The 21720-nt window shown below is 49.2% G+C and overlaps 1 protein-coding gene across 2 annotated transcripts; it reads left to right on the plus strand.

Annotated features, from left to right (window-relative positions):
* Nucleotides 1-8578: 8578 nt before the first annotated feature.
* On the plus strand, nt 8579-17467 carry SNX11 (sorting nexin 11). 2 transcript variants are annotated; one of them, XM_008688330.2, is made up of 7 exons: nt 8579-8734; nt 11803-11857; nt 12300-12386; nt 12690-12790; nt 14698-14793; nt 15022-15234; nt 15951-17467. In XM_008688330.2, the coding sequence occupies exons 2-7, from the start codon at nt 11816-11818 to the stop codon at nt 16222-16224; spliced, it is 813 nt and encodes a 270-aa protein (XP_008686552.1). In that variant the 5' UTR covers nt 8579-8734; nt 11803-11815; the 3' UTR covers nt 16225-17467. The 2 variants fall into 2 exon arrangements, with proteins under 2 accessions (XP_008686552.1, XP_008686562.1); XM_008688340.2 differs by lacking the exon at nt 8579-8734 and adding an exon at nt 10785-10854.
* Nucleotides 17468-21720: the final 4253 nt, after the last annotated feature.

The raw sequence follows: 21720 nt of genomic DNA on the forward strand, positions 1-21720 counted from the left end.
TACCAGGGATGCCTGGGTGTCTCAGTCGATTAAGCGTCTGCCTTCAGATCTGGGCATGATCTCAGGGTCCTGGGATGGTGCCACCCTTCCAGCTCCTTGCTCAGCGAAAGCCTGCTTCTCCCTATCCCTCCACCTGCCGTTCCTCCTGCTTGTGCTCTCTCTCCCTCTGTGTGTCAAATAAATAAATAAAATCTTAAAAAATAAATAGAACTACCAGAATATGACTTTTTTTCTTCCTTATTTTGAATATTCAAATATTCGCCTGATCAGAGGTAAAGAAGAAAGGCAACCAGTCTACCTTACTCAACCTCAGAGTGCAGGAACCTGTATTTACATAACAGTTTTGCTGAGCCAGGCACTGTGCAGGGCTCTGGAGAATTGCCATGTAAGAAATGCAGCCCAACAATATCGTAATACTTTTGCTAAAAGAGCCATGAGAGCACAGAGAAGAGGGCAATTCTTCCTGAGACATTTGGGTTGGGTGTCCAGGAAGAGGCACAAATCCCTCTACTCACTCTCTCCTAAAGTGTCTTATTTTGTTTTTAATAATTGTAATGATGATAAAATTAGTTCTAATAATATTAGCTACTATGATTGCTACTCACCCCAGCACTAGGAATTCTGTTAAGGCCTTGATTAATGTTATTTAATCCTAAACAATACTGAGAAGTGGGGATTACTATTTCCATACTACGGTAAAGACTCAGAGGTTGTATAATCTGACCAGGGGCATTCAGCAAGAAGGGGGTAGAATTGAAGTTTGATGTTACATAAAACCTCCAAACTGTAATTCTGCTCACGTGAAGTGCTGTCATCCCTAATTCCTCATACTGAGCTGCGTTCTGCTTCCCCATGTAAATACCACCAATTCCTCCTAATTCTGGGTGTGTGGTTGCGCACAGTCGTGTTCTGTAAACCTAATTCCTCTTTCATAGGATCCTTCTAGTATTGAAATTCAGCCTTTATGCTCCCCACGGTCTTACTTCGCTAGGCTAAACGTCACCGTTTTCTTAAACCTACGTCATAGGAAAACAGTTTCAGGTCTAACATATACAGTTTGTTAGTAAATTCTGGCTCTTTATATGGGTATTTCATTTTTTTTTAAAGATTTTATTTATTTATGTGACAGAGATAGAGACAGCCAGCGAGAGAGGGAACACAAGCAGGGGGAGTAGGAGAGGAAGAAGCAGGCTCATAGCGGAGGAGCCTGATGTGGGGCTCGAACCCATAACACTGGGATCACACCCTGAGCCGAAGGCAGACGCTTAACCGCTGTGCCACCCAGGCGCCCCTATATGGGTATTTCAAAGTACAGGGAATCATCACTGCCCAGACGCTCTACACCGTTCTTGAATTAAGGGAGTCAAAGTTCACCTTTTCTTCTCGGGTAGCAGAGCGCCACTGGTTTACGCTAATCTGTAATCAACCCAGAGCTGTCTTGCTCATAATCTAGTCTGGAATTCTGCCAGGGATGAACGTCAAACTCTCAAGCCTAAAGTTTCTGCATAACAATATCTTTTTAAAAAAATCTTTTAGGATCAAATAGGTTTAGTTCTTTTCTCTTCCCATAAGAATGGTGGCATTTTAAGTTATTCAGACCCTCAGAGTTTCTTTCCCTTCTAAGGGTAATGGCAACTCAGTCATAATCTTGCTCAAGACAACGTTTGAAGTCACAATGCTGATGCCCACAGGAAGTCTCTCACATGAAGTTCCTAAAATCACCAAGAACGTGGGGAAGAGAGGAAGTTGGATGCTGCCAAAAGGAACGAAGACTTGGAATCAGGCTGAACTGGATTCAATTCTGTCTCTACTTTTTGTCTGCTGTGTAACTTCGAACAAGCTCCTTAACCTCTCTGTGCCTTTGGCCAACACAAAAATCTGAAACATGAAAACATTACTTAAGACCTAACTTGCAGCATATCTGTGGGATGGACCGTAATGTATGAGGGCAATGCCAGATACCGGCACTTATAAACAGTAGCTGTCTTAGGCACAGCCGATAGCTGCTTCTCATGTGATTTAAGGAGTGGGGGAAAGTTCAGCACTTTTGAAATATTTTCTTCCCTCCTGTCTGAAATTCTGTTTCATTTTTTCCCCCAATTTTTAAAATGATGGTAAAATATGCATAACATAAAATTTACCATCTGAACCATTTTATTGTATTTATTATTATTTTTTTAAGATTTATTTATTGATTGGAGAGAGTGAGATATCGAGCAGGGGGAGGGGCAGAGGGAGAGGGAGAAGCAGGCTCCACACTGAGCAGGGAGCCCGACGTGGGGCTCCATCCCAGGACCCTGAGATCATGGCCGGAGCCAAAGGCAGACCCTTAATCAACTGAGCCACCCAGGCGCCCCAATCCGAACTATTTTAAGTATACAATTCAGTGGTATTAAATGCACTCCAATGGGGGCGCCCGGGTGGCACAGCGGTTAGGCGTCTGCCTTCGGCTCAGGCGTGATCCCGGCGTTATGGGATCGAGCCCCACATCAGGCTCCTCTGCTATGAGCCTGCTTCTTCCTCTCCCACTCCCCCTGCTTGTGTTCCCTCTCTCACTGGCTGTCTCTATCTCTGTCGAATAAATAACATCTTTAAAAAAAAACAATAAAAAAAATGCACTCCAATGTTGTGCAACCATCACAATCATCCATCTCCAGAACTCTTTTCAACTTGTAGAACTGAAACTCCATACCCATTAAATGAAAATTCCCCATTCCTCCTTCCCCTAGCCTCTGGCAGCTATCATTGTACTTTCTAAGATTTGGACTACACGAAGAATCTCATATAAGTGGGATCACACAGTATTTGCCCTTTTGTGACCAGCTTTACATGTAGTATACTGTTCTCAAGGCTCATGCATTGCAGCCTGTGTCAGAATCCCCCCCCCCCTTTTTTGAGACTGAAGAATATCCCATTGCATGTATACATCACATTTTGCTTATCCATGCATCCACTGTCGGACCGTCGTTTGCTTCCACATGTTAGCTATTGCAATTGATGCTCCTCGGAGCGCGGGTGTGCAGGTATCTCTTGAGACACTTCTTTCAATTCTGGATGTTAAAAGACAAAAATTCAACTAAGTAAATTTAGAGATTAAATTAGCTTTATTCAATGATTCATGAATTGGGCAGCATCCCATCTAACAAATAGAAAGGAGCTCTGAAGAGCATACAAAACGGGAGACTTTTTTAAAAGTAATCTCTGTAGCCAACATGGGGCTTGAAATCAAAAGTTGCATGCCCTACTAACTGAGCCAGCTAGGTACCCCAAAACGGAAGGCTTTTATAGAGAAACGGGGGCAGGGACGGGAAAAATTGGGTATCTTTCTTCAGGAGATGGAAGGGGTCTTTCAGGCAGATTATCTCCCTGGTGCTGACAAGGTTATCTCACTAGACTGACCAGTGAAGATTACATTCCTGGGAGGGGCCGAAACAGCAATTAGGTTAGATTTTAAGTCTTGGTTTACTGACAAGGGTTTAGCACAAGTGACTCCCTTTTGGGTCCATTTTTTGTTGAACACTTCTACAGTTCCAGAAGTAGAATTGCTGGATCATATGTTAGTTCCATTTTTAATTTTTTGAGGAACTGCCAAACCGCATTCCACGGTGGCTGTGCTATTTACATTCCCTCCAAGAGCGCACAGGGGTTCCAGTTTCTCCACATCCCCGAAAATACTTGTTGTTTTCAGTTTCTTTGACAGTAGTCATCTTCTAACGTGTGAGATTCTTTGTTTCATTTTGACTACTACTTGACATTCTATTGTTAAAGATTTATTCATTTGGCATTAACAAGTACTCTCTTTTAAAAGGCAAATATACGGGGTGGGGGGGGGGCGGCCTGGGTGGCTCAGTCGGTTAAGCGGCTGCCTTCAGCTCAGGTCCGGATCCCAGGACCCTGAGATTAAGTCCCGCATCCTGCTCCTTGCTCAGTGGGGAGTCTGCTTCTCCCTCTGCCTCTACAGCTCCCCGTGCTTGTGTTCTCTGTCTTGCTCACTCTCTCTCTCTCAAATAAATAAATAAAATCTTTTTTTAAAAAAAGGCAAATATACTTAAGAGCTATCTGCCTTTCTTACCTCCCCTGGTCAGTTTGATTTTCACGTGACTTCCTGGTAGTTACTAGACTCTAATTAAAACTTACACGTTTCAGGGGCGCCTGCGTGGCGCAGTCGTTAAGCTTCTGCCTTCCGCTCAGGGCGTGATCCTGACGTTCTGGAATCGAGCCCCACATCAGGCTCCTCCACTGGAAGCCTGCTTCTTCCTCTCCCACTCCCCCTGCTTGTGTTCCCTCTCTCGCTGGCTGTCTCTGTCTAATAAAGAAATAAATAATTAAAAAAAAAAGAAAAAAACCTACACATCTCAAATCACGCACCCGTAGCCCTGACATTGATTGATTTTCTCATTCAGCATGATAACTGCCTGGAGAGGTACTAGCATTTCAGGTATAATAAAGATTGGCCCCATTATCAAGTGTTAGACATTATTGTTGAAAAATAAGGTCAAGATATGGCACTGAGTGAGAAACTTGTATTACATTGCAATTGTTCCATAAATTTATTTAAAAATATTTATTGAGGGGGTGCCTGGGTGGCTCAGTCAAACATCCGACTCTTGATTTTCGCTTAGGCCATGATCCCAGGGTCCTGAGATCAAGCCCCACGTCAAGCTCTGTGCGGAGCGTGGAGCCTGCTTGAGATTCTTTCTCTGCCTCTGCCCTCCTCCCCCCACTGGGCACGTGCATGCACTCTCTCTCTCAAAAAAAAAAAAAAAAAATCGAGTAATATGTGAGGTAATGATGCTAAGCCCTTATATTACTTACAAGCTCCAGGAGGTCAGGGTATTTTCCTGTTGGGTTCACTGATTTATTCATACTGCCTAAAACAGTGTCCCTAGAAAGGCTCAACGAATATTCGTCGAATGAATATTCGCAGATGTATTCTTTGGTTCTCCACGTGTCGTCCACAGACTGGGAGTGCCTGAGAGTTTCAGGGAGTCTGTAAGGTTGAAACTATTTTCTTTTTCTTTCTTTCTCTCTTTCTCTCTCTTTCTCTCTCTCTTTCTCTCTCTCTTTCTCTCTCTCTTTTCTTTCTTTCCTCCTTTCTTTCTTTTTCTTTCTTTCTTTCTTTCTTTCTTTCTTTCTTTCTTTCTTTCTTTCTTTCTTTCAAAGATTTTATTTATTTGAGAGAGAGAGTGAGAAAGCACGCGCACAAAAGGAAGAGGCAGAGGGAGGGAGAAGCAGCCTCCCTGCTGAGCAGGGAGCCCTGATGTGGGGCTCGATCCCATCATGACCCCAGCCGAAGGCAGACGCTCAACCAACTGAGCCACCCAGGCGCCCTGAAACTATTTTCATAATAATATTTTTCACTGTGTTTACATTTTCACTGAGGGTGCAAAGGTAACGGGGTGAAATTGCTGGCACCTTGGTGTGAATCGGGGCAGTGCAGCCCCAACTCGTGCTGGAGTCGTCCTATTCTTCCCTGCCACGCCTATGCGATAAAAGAACGAAGAAGTCACTTTTGGGCTCAGTCAGTAGAGCATGTGACTCTTGGTCTCAGGGTTGTGAGTTTGAACCCCCACGTTGGGTGTAAAGATTACTTAAACATAAAATCTTAAAAAAAAAACACCACTTCCACTCAGACTATCCTTTATGAAGCAGTACAGATTACTAATTTTGTGAAATCTCTTGTCTGGAATATACATATTTTCAATGTTCTGTGTAATGAAATAGAAGGTGTACGTAAAACACTACTGCTTCTTACTGACACAGATTGTTGTGTGACTGAGACGTAGGAGCAGAACTGTCGGCTTTTTTTTTCATAGAACACCGTTTTTCCCATCTAAGTACTAACGAGGGCTGACTCTGCTTAGTTTCTGAGATCAGGGGTGCTCAAGATGGTATGGCTGTGGGCTTTAGGACACCATTTTTGTTTGAAAGAATGACAGGGAAACTGTGGTTATTCAGACTTGAATATTTGAATGGAATGAGACTGACACTTCAAGGAAAAATGGCTTCAAAGTATTTTTGTCAATGATAAAATTTGAGTGTTTTTTTTTTAAGATTCTTTCTTTTTTTCTTTCTTTGAGAGTGAGAGAGAGAGCCAGAGAGAACAAGTGGGAGGGAGGGGCAGAGGGAGAGGGAGAAAAAGACTCCCCACTGAACAGGGAACCCAACTTGGGGGTCCATCTCAGGGGCCTGAGATCATGACCTGAAGTCAGATGCCTAACTGACTGAGCCACCCAGGCACCCCAAAATTTGAGCTTTCAAGAAAAAAATTGCAGTTTTAGAAAAGGTGGTATCCACCAAAGTGAGCTTGACAGCTTCCCAGGATTTTCCTGTGGAGATCAATGATGATTATAATTAACGTGATTTTTTTATGTTGAATAGTGAAATTCATCAGTATTTGGAAGATCGGCATAATTCAGTAAATCAATATTTTCCAAGTGGTTTCAGATTCCCTATTGCAACTAATCTTTTTTTTTTTTTTTTAAGATTTTATTTATTTATTTGAGAGAGAGAGCAAGCACACACGAACAGGGGGAGGGGGAGGGGCAGTGGGGGGGGGAAGCAGACTCTCCACTGAGCTGGGAGCCCATCACAGGGATCAGTGGAAGACCCTGAGATCATGACCTGAGCAAGGCGCCCAGGCCACTAATCTTTAAGAAATTGGGGCTCCTGGGTGGCTCAGTTGTTAAGCGCCTGAGTCTTGATTTCCGCTCAGGTCATGATCTCGGCGTTGTGAGATGGAGCCCCTCTTTGGGCTTGTGCTGGGTGTGGAGCCTACTTGGGATTCCCTCTCTTCACCCCCCCATTAAAAAATTTTGCCGTTTGTTGAGTTTTGCTAGTATCATAAAGTATCCACAGTTATTGGCTAAAAATATCCCTTCCTTTTCTAACTATGTATCTCTGTGAGACCGGATTTTCTTCATTTCCTAGACCAAAATAACACCGCGAACCAGAGAGAATGGGGAGGCGAATATGAGAATCCAGCTGTCTTCTATTAAGCCAGACATTAAAGAGATTTGCAAAATTGTAGTGCAGTGCTACTCTATAATTTGGTGGGGGAGGTGTAGCTATATTTCATAATATATATTAAAATATATTGGTTTATTATTAATTTATGTAAATTAAAACAGCCTTTTTATTTATTTTTTATTTATTTTTTTAAAGATTTTATTTATTTATTTGACAGAGAGAGAGACAGCCAGTGAGAGAGGGAACACAAGCAGGGGGAGTGGGAGAGGAAGAAGCAGGCTCCCAGCGCAGGAGCCCCATGCGGGGCTCCATCCCAGGACCCCCGACCATGCCCTGAGCCAAAGGCAGACGCTTAACGACTGAGCCACCCAGGCGCCCCAAGACATGCTTTTTAATTTCTCAATTTTAATTTTTACTTTGGTAAATATCCCACATAAACAGTCTTCTTTTTTTTTCGAGAAAGAGAGAGAGAGAGAGCGCGAGCGTGCGCGGGGGTGGGGGTGGGGGAGACAGAAGGCAGGGAGAAGTAGATTCCCCACTGAGCCCGGAGCCCGACTTGGGGAACTTGGGGTTGGATCCCAGGACCTGAGATCATGACCTGAGCCAAAGGTAGACGCTTAACAGACTGAGCCCCCGAGGCGCCCCTAAACAAACACTCTTAGAATCAATTTTTAAGAATGTGGGGGCCCCTGGCTGGTTGAGTCCTTAGGGCATGCGACTCTTGATCTTGGGGTGGTGAGTTCCAGCCCCAGGTTGGGCGTATAATTTACTTAAAAAAAAAAAAATGTAAAGGGATCCTGAGACTAAAACGTTTGAGAAACTCTGCTTTGAGATTTGCACAATAGTCTCCATTCTACAGATGAGGAGACTTAAGGTTTACAAAGCTTTGAGTTCAGTGGAAAGCCCCATGGTCCAGTGCAGTGCTGGGTATCATACTCAGGCCGCGTAACTCCAGAGCTTGTGTTTTGTGACCCTGACTTTTTCCTTGATAATATCTTCGCAAAAATGATCTTTTAACAGGTTGTTAAAAGACTTTCAACAACGTAAAAATCATCATATTCAACGTATTTTCTTTTCCCTAACTGGCTGCACAATCCTTCTTTGGACTTGTTTCCGCGAGTGAACGCGGTGTTTGCTGGGCCATCTCAGTTCCTTTTCGCCGTGACAGTCTGTGGTTTTACCAACGTGAGTTGGGACGCCTTCGATAACTCCGCGGGGGAACTGCAACCCACGGGGTTCAAATGGGGAAGCTCTCGGGACTTTGCGAAGCTCCAGGAATGTGGGCGTCTTCTTCCCCGATCCTCCCACCGTCCGGACGGCCCTCGGCCAGACAGAAATATCGGAGACAGCTTCTTCACACCTCTCGGCTCCGGGGACCCTCCTTTGGACCTTTAATAACGCTCCCTGGGCCTGATTGGCTGGGCCTGACAACGATGGGCGGGACACGGCTCCGGATTGGCCGTCAGAGCCTCTTCTCCTCTCCTCACCCGCGTCCACCCTCCAGTGTCCCAAGTGAGTCTTAGGGTTTCTGGACTCCGGCCCGAGCCGGGCGGGGCCGAGCGCACCGCCTCGGGAGCCGGGATCGCCACTGAGAGCTCGGGCCTGCAGGGGCGGGGCGTCCTGGACACCCGGGATTGGCGTTGCCGGGAGCCCTCTCCCGTCGTGCACCGGGACACCGGCCACTCACCCGGAAGGAGAAGCCGAGACTTTGGCTATATGGTGCGGCGCTGGCGGTGTCGCTGTGGGGAGTGGGTGCTGCTCTCAGGTGAGGGGTCGTGGGCGGGGCCGCGGGGACTGGGTGCTGCTCTCAAGCGCGGCTTGAGCGTCAGTGGTGGCGTTTGGGGGTGGGGATCTCGCTTGACATCTCAGGGAAGAGGCTGTCTCACCTCCCAGGATGGAGGCGGGTGCTTGCTCCGGATCCAAGGAAGGAAACCCGGCTTTTTCATTTGTTTTTTAAAGTAGAAAGCATCTTTCTTTTCCACTTCCTAAGCTTAATAGTCAAAGGAGAAGAAGGGTCGTGGGACCCTTCTGCTCCTAGTTCGTGAAGAATGGAGGAGGAGTGGCCAGAGTTTGGCGACATTTACCGAAACGGCTGGGGCTAGGAGTAATGACAAATATTTCACGGGACAGAGGCGGGCTCTTGCGCTAGACTGTGGTCGCCTTTGTGATTTACCTTCCAAGTGTAAGGAGTGGCGAGTTACAGACGGACAGAAGCATGGAGCAGAGTTGCTTGGCTGGGAACATACAGAACTTGGTCAGAAAAGGGAGCATCCTCTCCCACCTGTGGGTGTTTAGGAAGGAGAGCTTTTTGAGTTGCCATCAGGCTCCAAGGGCTCAAGAATGAGTAAGAAGGAAGAGGAGGCTTGGTGGCTCAACAGATTTTTATCACCTGATTTGTTTTTTAACCTGTCTTTTGAAGTCGTTTAAATGGGAGTGAAAATGCTGGTGCGAAAGCCTGAATTGCTACCTTGAATTGTTAGGACACAGGAAAACTTCACAAGGAATCTGCTTTGTCAAGAGCAAACAACTGGGTTCTTCCCAGAGAGATCGGTGGTGGCACAGGTGGAGAAAGTAAAGGAAGCTTCAGCTGTGATTGAAAGGACCCAGGAAATGCAGTTAGTGCAGAGTGAGATGCGTAGGTAGCCGAGGATCGCTGACTTACCCTTATTTGCATGACGCCGATCCATCTCCCAGATCACAAGCTAACATTAGGAACTTCCTTCTTCCTCTCCACGGGCAGAAGTGAGCTTCATTTCCTCCTGAGGAGTGGCATCTATGTGGAGGAAGCTGATGGAGAATGGTAATTGCTAGAAATTATGACTTGGAGTCTAGGTTTTTGTATTTGTCCCAGTGTCCGGTGTTTTTAAGGGAAAGTTACAATGGAAACTTTGTTAGTGCCTTCTAAACTTAGATTTAAGTATACAGCCCCTTGGGGGGAGGTGCTAGGATTTTTTTTTTAAGCCAGTTTATAGCTATTTGTGTCTAAGTGGCTTTAGCCCCAAAAGAAAGGAGAGGAATTCGTGCAGGAGGGAGTTCAGGGCCCTAGACACACTCGTCTTGAGCCAGAGAATCATGGCCTCGTAGTCACTAAATTATGGTCCTGAATTTGGCAAACCTTTCAAGGCACGGGAGATGTGTCAGCGCCCCTGAGTGTGTGGACGACTATGACTTCCTTGTCATCTTGCCAATCGTTACTTTTGTGAAAAGACACGTCAGAATATTCAACTCTCTGTTCCTGTGTTGGCAATTTACCAACTGCCTGAAAAGAGAAGAGAACAAAATTTTTTTTTAACCTGAGGTGGTTAATTGTTTATGAGTCGGCCTGTTCTTTTCGGTCATAGCCGTTCGATTGTTTACATCGGGAGATTGCACATTGGTTGTTAAGGAATTGGAATTGCCCTTTGTGATGGTGCCTGCATCAGATGAAAAATCAGATTGTCAGCAGAAGTGCAAAGATGGCATTGCTGCCGCAAAACCTCTGCTTTGCTCAACGGTGTAGCCCAGTCCCGTCATCCCCCAGGCAGTTTGGTCTGTGTGTGCGGTGGCTAAGTGTGGAGAGATCTTCTGGTGTACTGGAAAGAATTGGGAAAGCTGTTTGCTCTGCTAATTTTGTGGTGTAAATGAGTTCCCCTTCTCTTGAAACGTTAGCCTTGTGTTAGCAAAACATAAAATAGAAGGGAACTCATTACACACTGTTCTAATGGCAAGGCAGAACTAATAAGAGCATGTGTTTAAAATTAATTGTAGGACTGTAAAAATGAGTGGGTGTGTGAATGGGCATGGGGGGAGGAGAGGGGGAGCTTCGAGATAGTCTTGTTTTCCCAGGAGCCAGCCTGGATCATTTGTTGGCAGTACATATTGGCTGAAGTCAGTTTTCATTTCAAGGTAAATTGGAAAGGGAAATTAAACCTTATTGTTCCGCTCTTAAGAGAGGAGAAGGGGGTGGAGGCGGCAGCCAGGGTGGATGCTGTTGGAGTGGTTCTAGGAGTAGCAAGATTAGTGCTGTATTTTAACAGAAGGTGACATCATGGGCCCCTTTGGACTGGAGTAACCCTGTGCTGGAGGCTTCATGGTCCCGTTGTCGGAGTGGGCGATGTCGCTGCACATGTAAACGGCCACATTGGGGGAAATCAGAGGCTTAGGCTTTAATGAATCTTTACAAAGGAGCGGAAAACATCCCGAGCTGACCCGTGCAGCTGTGGGGTGCTTGGGCAGAGGTACAAGCCGGATAGCGTGTCGAGAGAGGAAATGATTGGAACCATTGGCGTGGGTTCCGGAGAACAGGTTAGGTAAGGGAAGGTCGCCACCGGGCAGCCCACTCGGGTGCTCCTGGAACTCTCCAGCTCATGATTTTCCTCTCGGTAGGCGACTGGTTCCCCAGACAGAGACTTCGGAGCATGGGTGTTTGTGGGGCTTGGTGGGCTCTGAACCGCCAGGAGGGGGCAGTGTCAGGCTCACTTGCAGAGGCGTGTTGTGTGCCCACAGGACCGCTGCTTTCACCTGCCGTCCTCACACACAAAGGTTTGACGGCCAGGCTCGCCTGTTCTGGCTGCCTGAGGTGAACGCTGCCCAGACCCGAACATGCTTTGGCTAGAGGTGGCGTGGTTAAGGGTCCTAGCTGTGGTCTGCAAAGGGAGGCACATCCCCCGGGGCTTTTAGCTTGGCACTGGGCTAAGGTGGTGGGGATTTTTTTGCTTCCTCTTAAGTTTTACACAAAAACAAAAGAAAAGGTGTCTGGGTTTTCCCGGGGGGTAGTCAATGAAAATTTTTCTTGGCGAAGAGTGATAAGAATAGAAGCATGCTAACCATGATTGTTCCCCTGTCCCCCATCAGATGTTTTCTTCCAATGGGCTTTTGGTGTAGGATGTTGGAAAACCAAGAGCAGGAGGTAAGCGTGTGGTCTCCAGGAAACAGGTGGGTAAAAGTTTGGTGGGATTTGGGGAAAGATGCCAGTCATTGCTCCATGGTATTCTAATGACAGTGATACCTTGGGGCTTCTGATGAGCTCAAAACGAGGGCAGGAGAAGGAAATCCGTAGTAAAGCCATTCCTGGGAAATAAGGTTCCATTTTGACTAACTTCTCCATTTGTTGGAATGCAGCTGAATGGCAGATTTATGAGGGCAAGGATTTTCGTCCCTTGTTCATGTTCTGCCCCCAGTGCCTCAGAACAGTGCCTGACACACAGCGGGTGGTCCCTAAATATTTGTTGAATTGAACGCATACATGAATGAAAGTTGGTGCTGACTGGAAAAATCTGGCACCCTGTGTTGTCAGAGCTGCCTTGCCGGGTGGCTGAGCTGAAGCTGAACGAGCCTTTCTTACCCTCTAGGAGGCGATCACCGTGCGTGTTCAGGACCCCCGCGTGCAGAATGAGGGCTCCTGGAACTCTTATGTGGATTATAAGATATTTCTCCACGTAAGTGCATCGGACTTCCATGCTGGGGCAACACCCTCCCGGGCTGAGGGCGAGTGCTGAGGCGGAACCTGTCTGTGGGTGTTCTGAGAGTCCTGAGACCGAAGAAAAGGGGGGAGGAGAGGAATGAGCTTGGGGACTGCCAGACAGTTGCTCTCAGGCTGCCTGCCGGCCCCTCACTCTAGTTGGAGCCCCTGCTCAGGACTGTGGCCTGGTGGCTTGGATCCTCCGCGAGTGTGATGATGGGAAGTAAACCTGGTCTTTTTCTACTTGGTTTTTTTCTTTTGCACGTACTTCCTCCTGTAGACCAACAGCAAGGCCTTTACTGCCAAGACGTCCTGTGTGCGTCGCCGCTACCGTGAGTTCGTGTGGCTGAGAAAGCAGCTACAGAGAAATGCTGGTTTGGTGTGAGTTTGCTTCCGCTTCTTTCTTGGGTCTGGGACTTGCTTTTTGGCGTGTGCAGGAGAACCAGAGTTTACAATAACGAAAACTGGGCAACATGTCAGGCACTTAGGAAATTGAGAAATGTGTTCTTAAATTATGTTTTCAAGTCGGTGTAAAAAGTAAAGACGGAGTTCTAGTATTTTGACCTCACAAAGTCATACAGATATCAAAAATATTTTTCTTTTTTTATATGCATATTCATCTAGGGCTACACAGACGTACTGCTGGCATTTTATATGTGCATATCATTCGTGATCAGAAACTTGTTAGCGCCCGGACTTATGTGACCGGTGGTATTCCTGTCCATTTGACATGTAAAAAAAATGTTAATTGTTTTTCTTTTTTGTGCAGAGACCTTTTCCCAGAGACATGACAGACTGAAAGCCTCAGGAAAAGCAGTATTGTTCACTCCTCATTTACACCACCTCAAATAAGTCCTAAAGTAGAGACAATGCAGAACAGTGATCCATTGCAGGACAGTCACTGACGGGTGGCCTGTGGGTGACCTGTCCAGTTAGTTAACCTGTGGGACTGATGAGGCCGCTGTCGCGGGTCAGGCCCTCACAGCCAGGTGGAACTTCTGACAGATCCTGCATTCTCTTACCTGGCCTGTTGTTTTTGTTCGTTTGTTTCATTTTGCTTTTTTAGAGAGAGAGTGTGAGCTGGAGGGGAGAGGCAGAGGGAGAGAGAGAGAGAGAGAATCCCAAACAGGCTCCGTGCTCAGCGCAGAGCTGGGTATGGGGCTTGATCTCACAACCCTGAGACCATGACCCCAGCTGAAATCAAGAGTCGGACGCTTAACTGACTGAGCCACCCAGGCGCCCCTGGTCTGTTTGTCTATATGTTTTTTGAGAGAGAGAGAGAGAGAGAGAGAGAGGCAGCATGAACAGTGGGGGAGGAACCGAAGCAGAGGGAGAGAGAGAATCTTAAGCAGGCTCCACACTCAGTGCAGAGCTCGAACTGGGGCTCGATCACATGACCCCTGAGATCACGACCTGAGCTGAAATTAAGAGTCAGATGCTTAATCCACTGAGCCGCCCAGGCGCCCCTGGCCTGTTTTTTTTTTTTTTTTTTTTTTTTTAAATATGTTCATCATAGAAGCTAGGGAGACTGAAAGAGTCTGTGGCTGCCTTGCTGGAACTCAGCTGCTTTTAGAAAATTCAGAGCATGTGCGGGGCGCCGGGGTGGCTCAGTGGGTTAAGCATCCGACTCTTGATTTCTGCTCGGGTGGTGATCTCAGGGTTGTGAGACTGAGCCCCGAGTTGGCTCAGCGCAGAGTCTACTTGAGATTCTCTTTTCCTCTCCCTCTGCCCCTCCCCCGGCTCGTGCTCTCTAAATAAATAAATAAATAAACGAAATCTTAGGAAAAAAATTCTAAGCATGTGGCCTTCTTGGATTGGAAGAGGTAGTCGTGATTTACACACAAGGACCCAGCATGCTCCACGCCTCCATGTCCAGGTTGCTCCGTTTTTAAAATAAGACCTGACGGCGGGCGTGGGTTTTATAAACGAGGTAGTGCAGCACTAGTGGGGTTCTGAAGTCGTGGACGTGGTTCAGGTTCCAGCTCTGCTGGTTACTAGCTCTGTGATGCCGGGAAAGTAACTTCTCTGATTCTATCTCCTCCCTCCTGATGGGGGACATCAATAGGTTTTCCATGGGGTTTTGGGGAGGAGTAAATGAAAGAAGGTTTGTGAAAACTTTAGCATGGTGCCTGCCATGGGGCATGCAGTCAATATTAGCCCCCCCCAGCCTTATTAAAAGCTATTTGTTTTGATTCATGCCTCTTTCTATGGGATTTCCTTGATCAGGGGGCGGAATGACTGTCTTAATGTTACACTTATCTTGGGTGTTCTATTATGTGACCCCACAGGCCTGTACCTGAACTTCCTGGGAAGTCTTCCTTCTTTGGCAGCTCAGATGAGTTCATTGAGAAGCGGCGACAAGGTCTGCAGCACTTCCTGGAAAAGTGAGTAGAGGGTGGGCTAGCATCTGCCTCCTGGGTGCGGTCGGGGTGGGGGAGGGTGCTGGGCAGGATGGCCCCTTCGAACAGACAGGCGTGTTTGTGGTAGATGCCTTTCTTGCACCCCCATGCCTTCAGTGCTTGCTCAAGCCAGAAGCCCTTCGGGGGGTGGGGGGGTTGGGGAGGGCAGCTGGTTAGGGTGAGTCTGTGCTCTACCTCCTGTGTTTGCCCCAGGGTCCTGCAGAGTGTGGTCCTCCTGTCAGACAGCCAGTTACACCTCTTCCTGCAAAGCCAGCTCTCGGTGCCCGAGATAGAAGCCTGTGTCCAGGGCCGAAGCCCCATGACCGTTTCTGACGCCATTCTTCACTACGCTATGTCAAACTGTGGCTGGGTCCAGGAAGAGAGGCAGGGCTCTTCTCACCTGGCTAAAGGAGACCAGCCGAAGAGGTAACTGGAGCTCTCTTTGTGTTGAGGCACTGAGGGCTGGGACTACTGTCACCTGGGCCAGTGAGGTGCCCGCTTGATAGAGGAAGTACCGTCACGGCGTTGTAGGCTCTCAGAAGAGGCCTCGTTCTCCCTGCGCGTGGTTCTCTCCTCTCACACGCCAGGGCCTGAGCGTCTGGGTTAACCTGTCCCTGGGTAGCGGGCTCTCCTATTGAAACCTGGGGAAAAGAAGAGAAGCCTCGGTTGTTCTTTATTTCTCTCCCCTCCCTATTTTAAAGTAACAACGTTATTGAGATATAGTTTACATACCATAAAATTCACCCTTGAAATGTACAGTTCAGTAGTTTTTAATTTAGAACCCCAGTTGTTATCACCCCAAAAGAAACCTTGTACCCATCAGCAGTGACACCCCATTTTCCCCAACTCCTAACCCCTGTGACCACTCGTCTTTCTGCGTCTATGGATTGGCCTATGCTGGACGCTTCACACAAGTGGAGTCTTATGTGCAGTCGTTTGTGACGAGCTTCTTTCCCTCAGCTTCTTTTCAGGGTTCCTCCGTACTGCAGTGCCCGTGTCGGCACTTCCTTCCTTCTTATGGCCAAATAATATTCCATCTGTATGGATGGCTCAACCACCTTTCGTTCGTTTGTTCTGGGCTTATCCACTGATTTTTGTTTATCTGTTCATGCCCTTCTTTTTCCTTTCCCATTCTTTTCCAGTTGCTGCTTTCTTCCAAGATCGGGCAGGAGGAGCTCTCCCTCACCACCTCCCAGGGACGAAAAGGACCATTTCGAGGTGTGGGCTCCCGTTGTTGACGCTGAAGCTCCTTCCTTGGAAAGCCCCCCTCTCCTGCCCTCCCCCTCACCATCATGCTGTGATTTTGCAAGACCTGATGAGGGAACCTCCGCTCTTCAGCCCTTGAGGAGGGCTGTGGGAGGGGACCGTGCTGTGCCTTTGGACCCTGGGCAGTTAGAAATGGTTTTAGAAAAATGATCTCTGGCCCGAGCGCTGGGTTCTGCTCCGAGGTGGAGAAGATGCCGGCAAGGAGGCTTGCTGGGGTGGGAGGGGGCACAGGGTACGTGTTGGGGAGGCTGGGCCACTTAGCGTCTTACGGTCGCCTCTGCTCAGGTTGGTGGCACAGAGGTCGGTCGCCACAACTCCTCAAGCTTCCTCCATAGATTAAACACTGGACGGTTATAAGTTAGGCATAAGGCCCGTGGGCTGTTGGTTTTGCACAGAAATATGGGGTATATTTACTCTTCTGGGAGCTGACTCTCTTTAGATGTTTGTTAATGGGCCCGGGAGCATTGCATCAGGTTGACTGGTCTGGGGGGACCCACAAGTGACTGCTTTTAAGCTGTCCTGAATACTGACCCGACAGAAATGCTTGTGTTATTTGTATTCCCACTGGCTGGGTTCTTGCTGCAGCCCTTGGCTCACTTTGTTTCTGGGAGGCTGGCTTCTTGCCTCCCTCCTTTCCTGGCCACGGTGGGGAATGTTTGTTCTCCCACCTCCTTGCTTTTCCTTCACGAATACCACTGAACGGACCACTGAACCCACCGGTGCTGTGACTCCCTTGGCTGGGGGTTCCCGCCTCTCCCCAGCCCTCAGCCTGGCTGTGAGGGGCCCGAGACCCATGACATCGCTCCCCGGGGGCCCTGGAAGAGACCTGTGGAAGCCAGAGGAAAGGCAACAGCTCTGGGGGGCTTTGTGTTAGAAAAGGCTGTCCCGGGGCTGTCACGGTCTTCTCTGGCTTAGTAGAGCCGAGATGTGTGGATCTTTTCTGCAGGGTTGGCGTGGGCTCCTTTCTTTTTCGAATCCTTCTCTTGTCCCTTAGTAACCGCCCCCTGCCCCCAGGGCTTCAGCTCCCACCGTGCCCCTCTGCTGGGCGGTAGGGAGGCCGTCTCTTCGGTCCAATGGGGCGCCAGGGCTTTGTGCCTGCAGAGAGGGCCCTGGGGGTGGAGATGAGCGCGCCGCGCTCAGACAATGAGGCCTTCTGCCCTCCGGCCGCCGCATTCCTCTCCGCGGAGAGCCCGAGCTGGCGGGAGAGGAGCGCCGGCGGCGCGCTGCCTGGCTCTGCACCCGGGCCGCGCGGGGGGCTCCCGGCTCGCGCCCCCCCTGCTCCGGCCGCACCGCCCCCCCGCCCCGACTGTGGGCTCTTTCCCTCCCGCCTGTGCCTGTCATGGCACCAAGTTCAGAGTCCAGGGGCTTTGGCCTGAAATAAAACTCGAGTATTTAAGACTGTTGTCGCCGTTTGTGTCTAACAAGCTGTGGCCGAGGAGGAGGGAGCGCGGGCTGGCAGGCGCTCCTTTCATAAATCATGGACTTATCAGCGTGGAAGCGGCGGATCCGGGCGCCGCGGGCCGCCGCTCTCCCGCGTGGGGCGAGCCGCCCGGTGCGGCCCGGGGGGGCGCCCGGATCCGGCCTTGCTCGCCGTCGCGGGCGCGGGCCGCGTTAGGTATAATTTACCTGGTGCCGCTTGCGTCCTCGCAGCCTGTCTGAGGTGCCAGGTGCTGGGAGAGAAAGTAAGTTGTCAACAGGCAGATGCAGAGCCCTGGCGGGGGCTCCTCCCTCTTTCCTGCCTGCCTCCCCCGGGCCTCTCCTTTAGATGATGCCGCCGAGCAAGGCGAGGGAGAAAACCTACAGAGGCAAATCCAAAATGTCAAAAGAAGTTCATTTAAAAGGGGGGGAAAACAACTCCATCCACAACCCTCACAAAAACCCGACAGATGCTAAGCTAATGGCATCCGCTCTGCCGATTGGTGGGGATGACTCATGAATATTAATGAGTCCGAGGCTCCAAATGGTGCAGCTGTGAACCCAGCTGTGCCTGAAGCTCTCTGATCTCGAAACTTCCAGACAGGAGCCGGAGGTGGTCTGTGTCAATTCCCTACTCAGCCAAAAAACAGCAAGCCGGGTTGGCCTTCTTCTGTTCGCTCCTTTTCTTCCTGGAGTCGGCGCTCAGCAGCTAGTTGTGCCAGCAGGGTAGGCTGCTGGGACAGCAGGAGCCATTCAAAGACACGGATGCGATTTTTCTGACTCCCGGCTTTTTTAATGATCCATTACCGGCAGTACATACAACAGCAGCTCAGTTAATCTAAGGCCAGGCGCCATCCCCTCCCTGCTTGTGCACCATTGAGAGTGTATGCCATGGGAGGAGACGTCCTAAGAAGGGAAGAGTTTTTCTAACACAGGCCTGGCGTTAGCAGGGAAAAGAGCGAAGCTGAATTTTCCTCCCCCTCCAGGCAGCGCCATTTGCCTCTCACGTTTAGCTCTGTCCCCATGTGTGCTAAGGGCCGGCCACCATGGCCGATGACTCCTGTAGGGAAGATGCGGAGCTACTGGGGACAGTGGCTGGCTGGGCTGCACTCAGCTTTCGTAGAACGAAAAGTATTTTGTGTTGGGATTTAGGTTCCAGGTGGGTTTGGTGCCTGATGTAGTCACCACCTGACCGCGACTTCTGTGGCCCAAGTCTGGTTGTCTCTTGTTACCCAGGATGAGCGATGCCACGCTCATGGGTTTCATGTAGTTTGGTGGAAGGGTGCGTGTGTGTAGGGGGAGGCAGGTCTTGTTTGCATCATTTTACTTGACCTCAGTGGCCAATGAAGAGGGCAGGTCCAGTACACTACGCTCATCTTCTAGCTCAGGAAACTAAGCTGAGCTGAGCATAGTTTCTTAAAAAGCATGTTTTTATTCATTTAAAATGTATGTATTTGTTTATTTTTTAAGTAAACTCTACCCCTGACATGGAACTCGAACTCCCAACCCCAAGATCAAGAGTCACATGCTCTCCCAACTGAGGCAGCCGGGCGCCCCTACAAAGCATGTTTTTAGCTGGTGGGAGAATATATTCATGTGAGGTCCTTGCCCAGCTCTGTAAGATGAGGTTCTTGTTGGTTTCCTCCCCCAGTTTTTTTTTTGTTTTGTTTTTAAACGAAAATAAACCCACTACTACTCAAGGAAGAAAAAAGAAGTCCACCCGAGTAGCTCTTCAGAGTCATTCGCAGAAATCCGGGCTCCTATGCAGTCCTCAGTTTCCTGACTGCTAGGCCTCGGCTGCACACCACCGCGTCCTAGACACGTTCTGCAGCTTCGTTTGGGAGGTGATCGCGACTCTTTCACAGTCTGATTGGACTTTAAGTTAGCTCCGCGTTTGCGAATCTGTTTCTGTGCCTCAGCTCTTGCTGGATGTTCTTACCACCTGAGGGGTGAGCAGGACGGTGGGCCAGGCGGATGGGAAGGAAGTGGGGTCGAAGGTGGAGATGGAAACAGCCCAGCGCCGGGCCTGCCTCACGGAGGCCACAGGAGCATTCAGTCCGGGCCCGGAGTGGCATCTGCATGTCTGTGCGGGAACAGCCAGCTGAGACGCAGCTAACGCCAAGCAGATAGGCAGCGCGGTGCAGGATGGCGACTTCCTCAGTGACACCAGGGCACAGATCCTAAGCCTGGCCTCCTGGGCAGCCCTCTGCCTGCAGGGACTCAGCTCTGTAGAGGGCAAGTCACTCGGCTCAAAGCAACCTTTCTTTGAGCTGTGGAGAAGCATCCCCTTTCCCCTACTCCTTACCACCATCCCTTCTTTCCTGAGGGTTTCCTCAGCCCACTTGGGGAGCCCCCCCTCCCAACTCACCTCTTCTCATTTACTCCCTGCTCTACAGAACTCTTCCAGGAACTGCTGCAAAGACCAAATATGCATTTGGCTCACCAACAGGGCCGCAGGAGCCAGTCCTAGCATGTTGTTAGAGAAATAACTTCTTGGCAAGAACCAGTTCCACCTTAGGAATGGCTAGACTTGGAGTTAAAAGCTGGGACATCACATCTCAAGATATAATAAACGTGGACAGTTTGTGCTCAAAAGGGTAACAAGAGCCACGCTTTTTAGGAGTGCTCCTGAGTCATTGAGCAAAGTGAATAATTTTATCTCCCTTCCATTCAGGGGGGGCCTGGTCCACTTCCACCAGCAAAGGAGGAGGCAAAGGAGAGGGGACTTACACAGCAGTGAAAGGGCAGGAATAATACTAGGGAGAGATGGGAAAGCTAGAGTGTGAGAATTCAGACTGTCCAAAAGTCTTTAAGGTTCTCCCCACCCCTCATAAGGGCAGGAACATGAGATGCTTCTCTACTCTTTGGATTATGGGAAGCCCCCAGCCAGAATTTCTTATCTGTGGCTGTACGTCCTCCCCACGCCCTCAGCCAAGCACCTCTTCCTTCATGCCATCCATTTTGCTAGTTTAGATCCTTCCCATAAGTGCTCTAACCCTGGGTATGTACTTCCCCTGGTGGCTATGTTGGTGTGGGAAGCCAGGCCCACCAGCAGCGTGACCCAAGTCCCTTGAGCAGAAGGCCCAGAATAGTGAGAGCCCGAGGAGGTTTGTTGGAGGCAATGCAACCTGCCTGCTATAAGCTACGAGACTTAGATATATTCTACCAATTAGGGCACATCTGTTCAAAGCGCTGAAAGGCGGGCACTGTCTCTTTAAGAGCCATCCCACTCCTCTCCTTGAGTGATGAGGGCTGGGAGCACAAGGGAGTCGGATGCTGATTAAACAGTCCTACTGCCCAGCTCTGTTAGAAAATTACTGTAATTATGATCTAGTCCCAGCAGAGGGATGAGTTCCAATCCTGCTAATAACCCTTCCAGGTGCCTTGGATTCGGGGCCCCACGGGAGGCAGCATCGTCAGGGCTCTGGCTGGCACCAGGGCCAGCAATGGCCTTGCTGTCTGGCCTGTGCAGGCAAAACCAACAAAGGCAATGGACCCCTTGTCCTATCTTGGCCTCCTGAGAAGGCGGTGGGTTTTGGCTGGGTTTTACGTTTTTGGTTCTTGATAGAGCTCCTAGGAGTTACTTTGCATAAGAAAACTTCCCCTTCAAAATTGACGTAGAGGAGCAGGAAGGATAATGGCCGCACCCGCGGGGAGGTGACATCTGTCCTGAGCTCCCCACTTCGGCCTGAAGGCTGCAGTCAGCCCCACATCAGCCCGACCCAGTGCTGAGCGCGGGGCACCAGAGCTCCCCATCGGGAGCAGCTGCTGCTCTCTGTGGGTGGACGACCCTGGTTTCTTGCTCTGAAGCAGAACATGGCATTTCACTCAGTCCCGATCAAGAGTTTCAGGGCTCCCCTTTTAGATTTCTGCCACAGAAAAGGGAAACAAGGATCGTAACCACAGAGCTCTAGACGTGAGGGACTCGCTGGCCTGCAGCTCTCTAAACCGGTGATTCACGGTTATTCATTTGAAAACATGGTTTTTGTGTTTGCCGGGTCTTAAGCCCTGAGGAATCCATGGCATTTCTACTCTGGGTCTTCCCAACCTAGCAGTATGCTTCTCTCTAGTGCTATAATCCAGTGGCTAAAGCACAAACTTCTAGAAGGTAGGGCAGTTTTGGGGCGCCTGGGTGTCTCAGTCATTAAGCATCTGCCTTCGGCTAAGGTCATGATCCCAGGGTTCTGGCATGAGCCCTGCATCAGGCTCCCTGCTCAGCAGGAAGCCTGC

Source organism: Ursus maritimus, unplaced genomic scaffold (assembly GCF_017311325.1).
Source record: "Ursus maritimus isolate PB19 unplaced genomic scaffold, ASM1731132v1 scaffold_24, whole genome shotgun sequence".
NCBI lineage: Eukaryota > Metazoa > Chordata > Mammalia > Carnivora > Ursidae > Ursus > Ursus maritimus.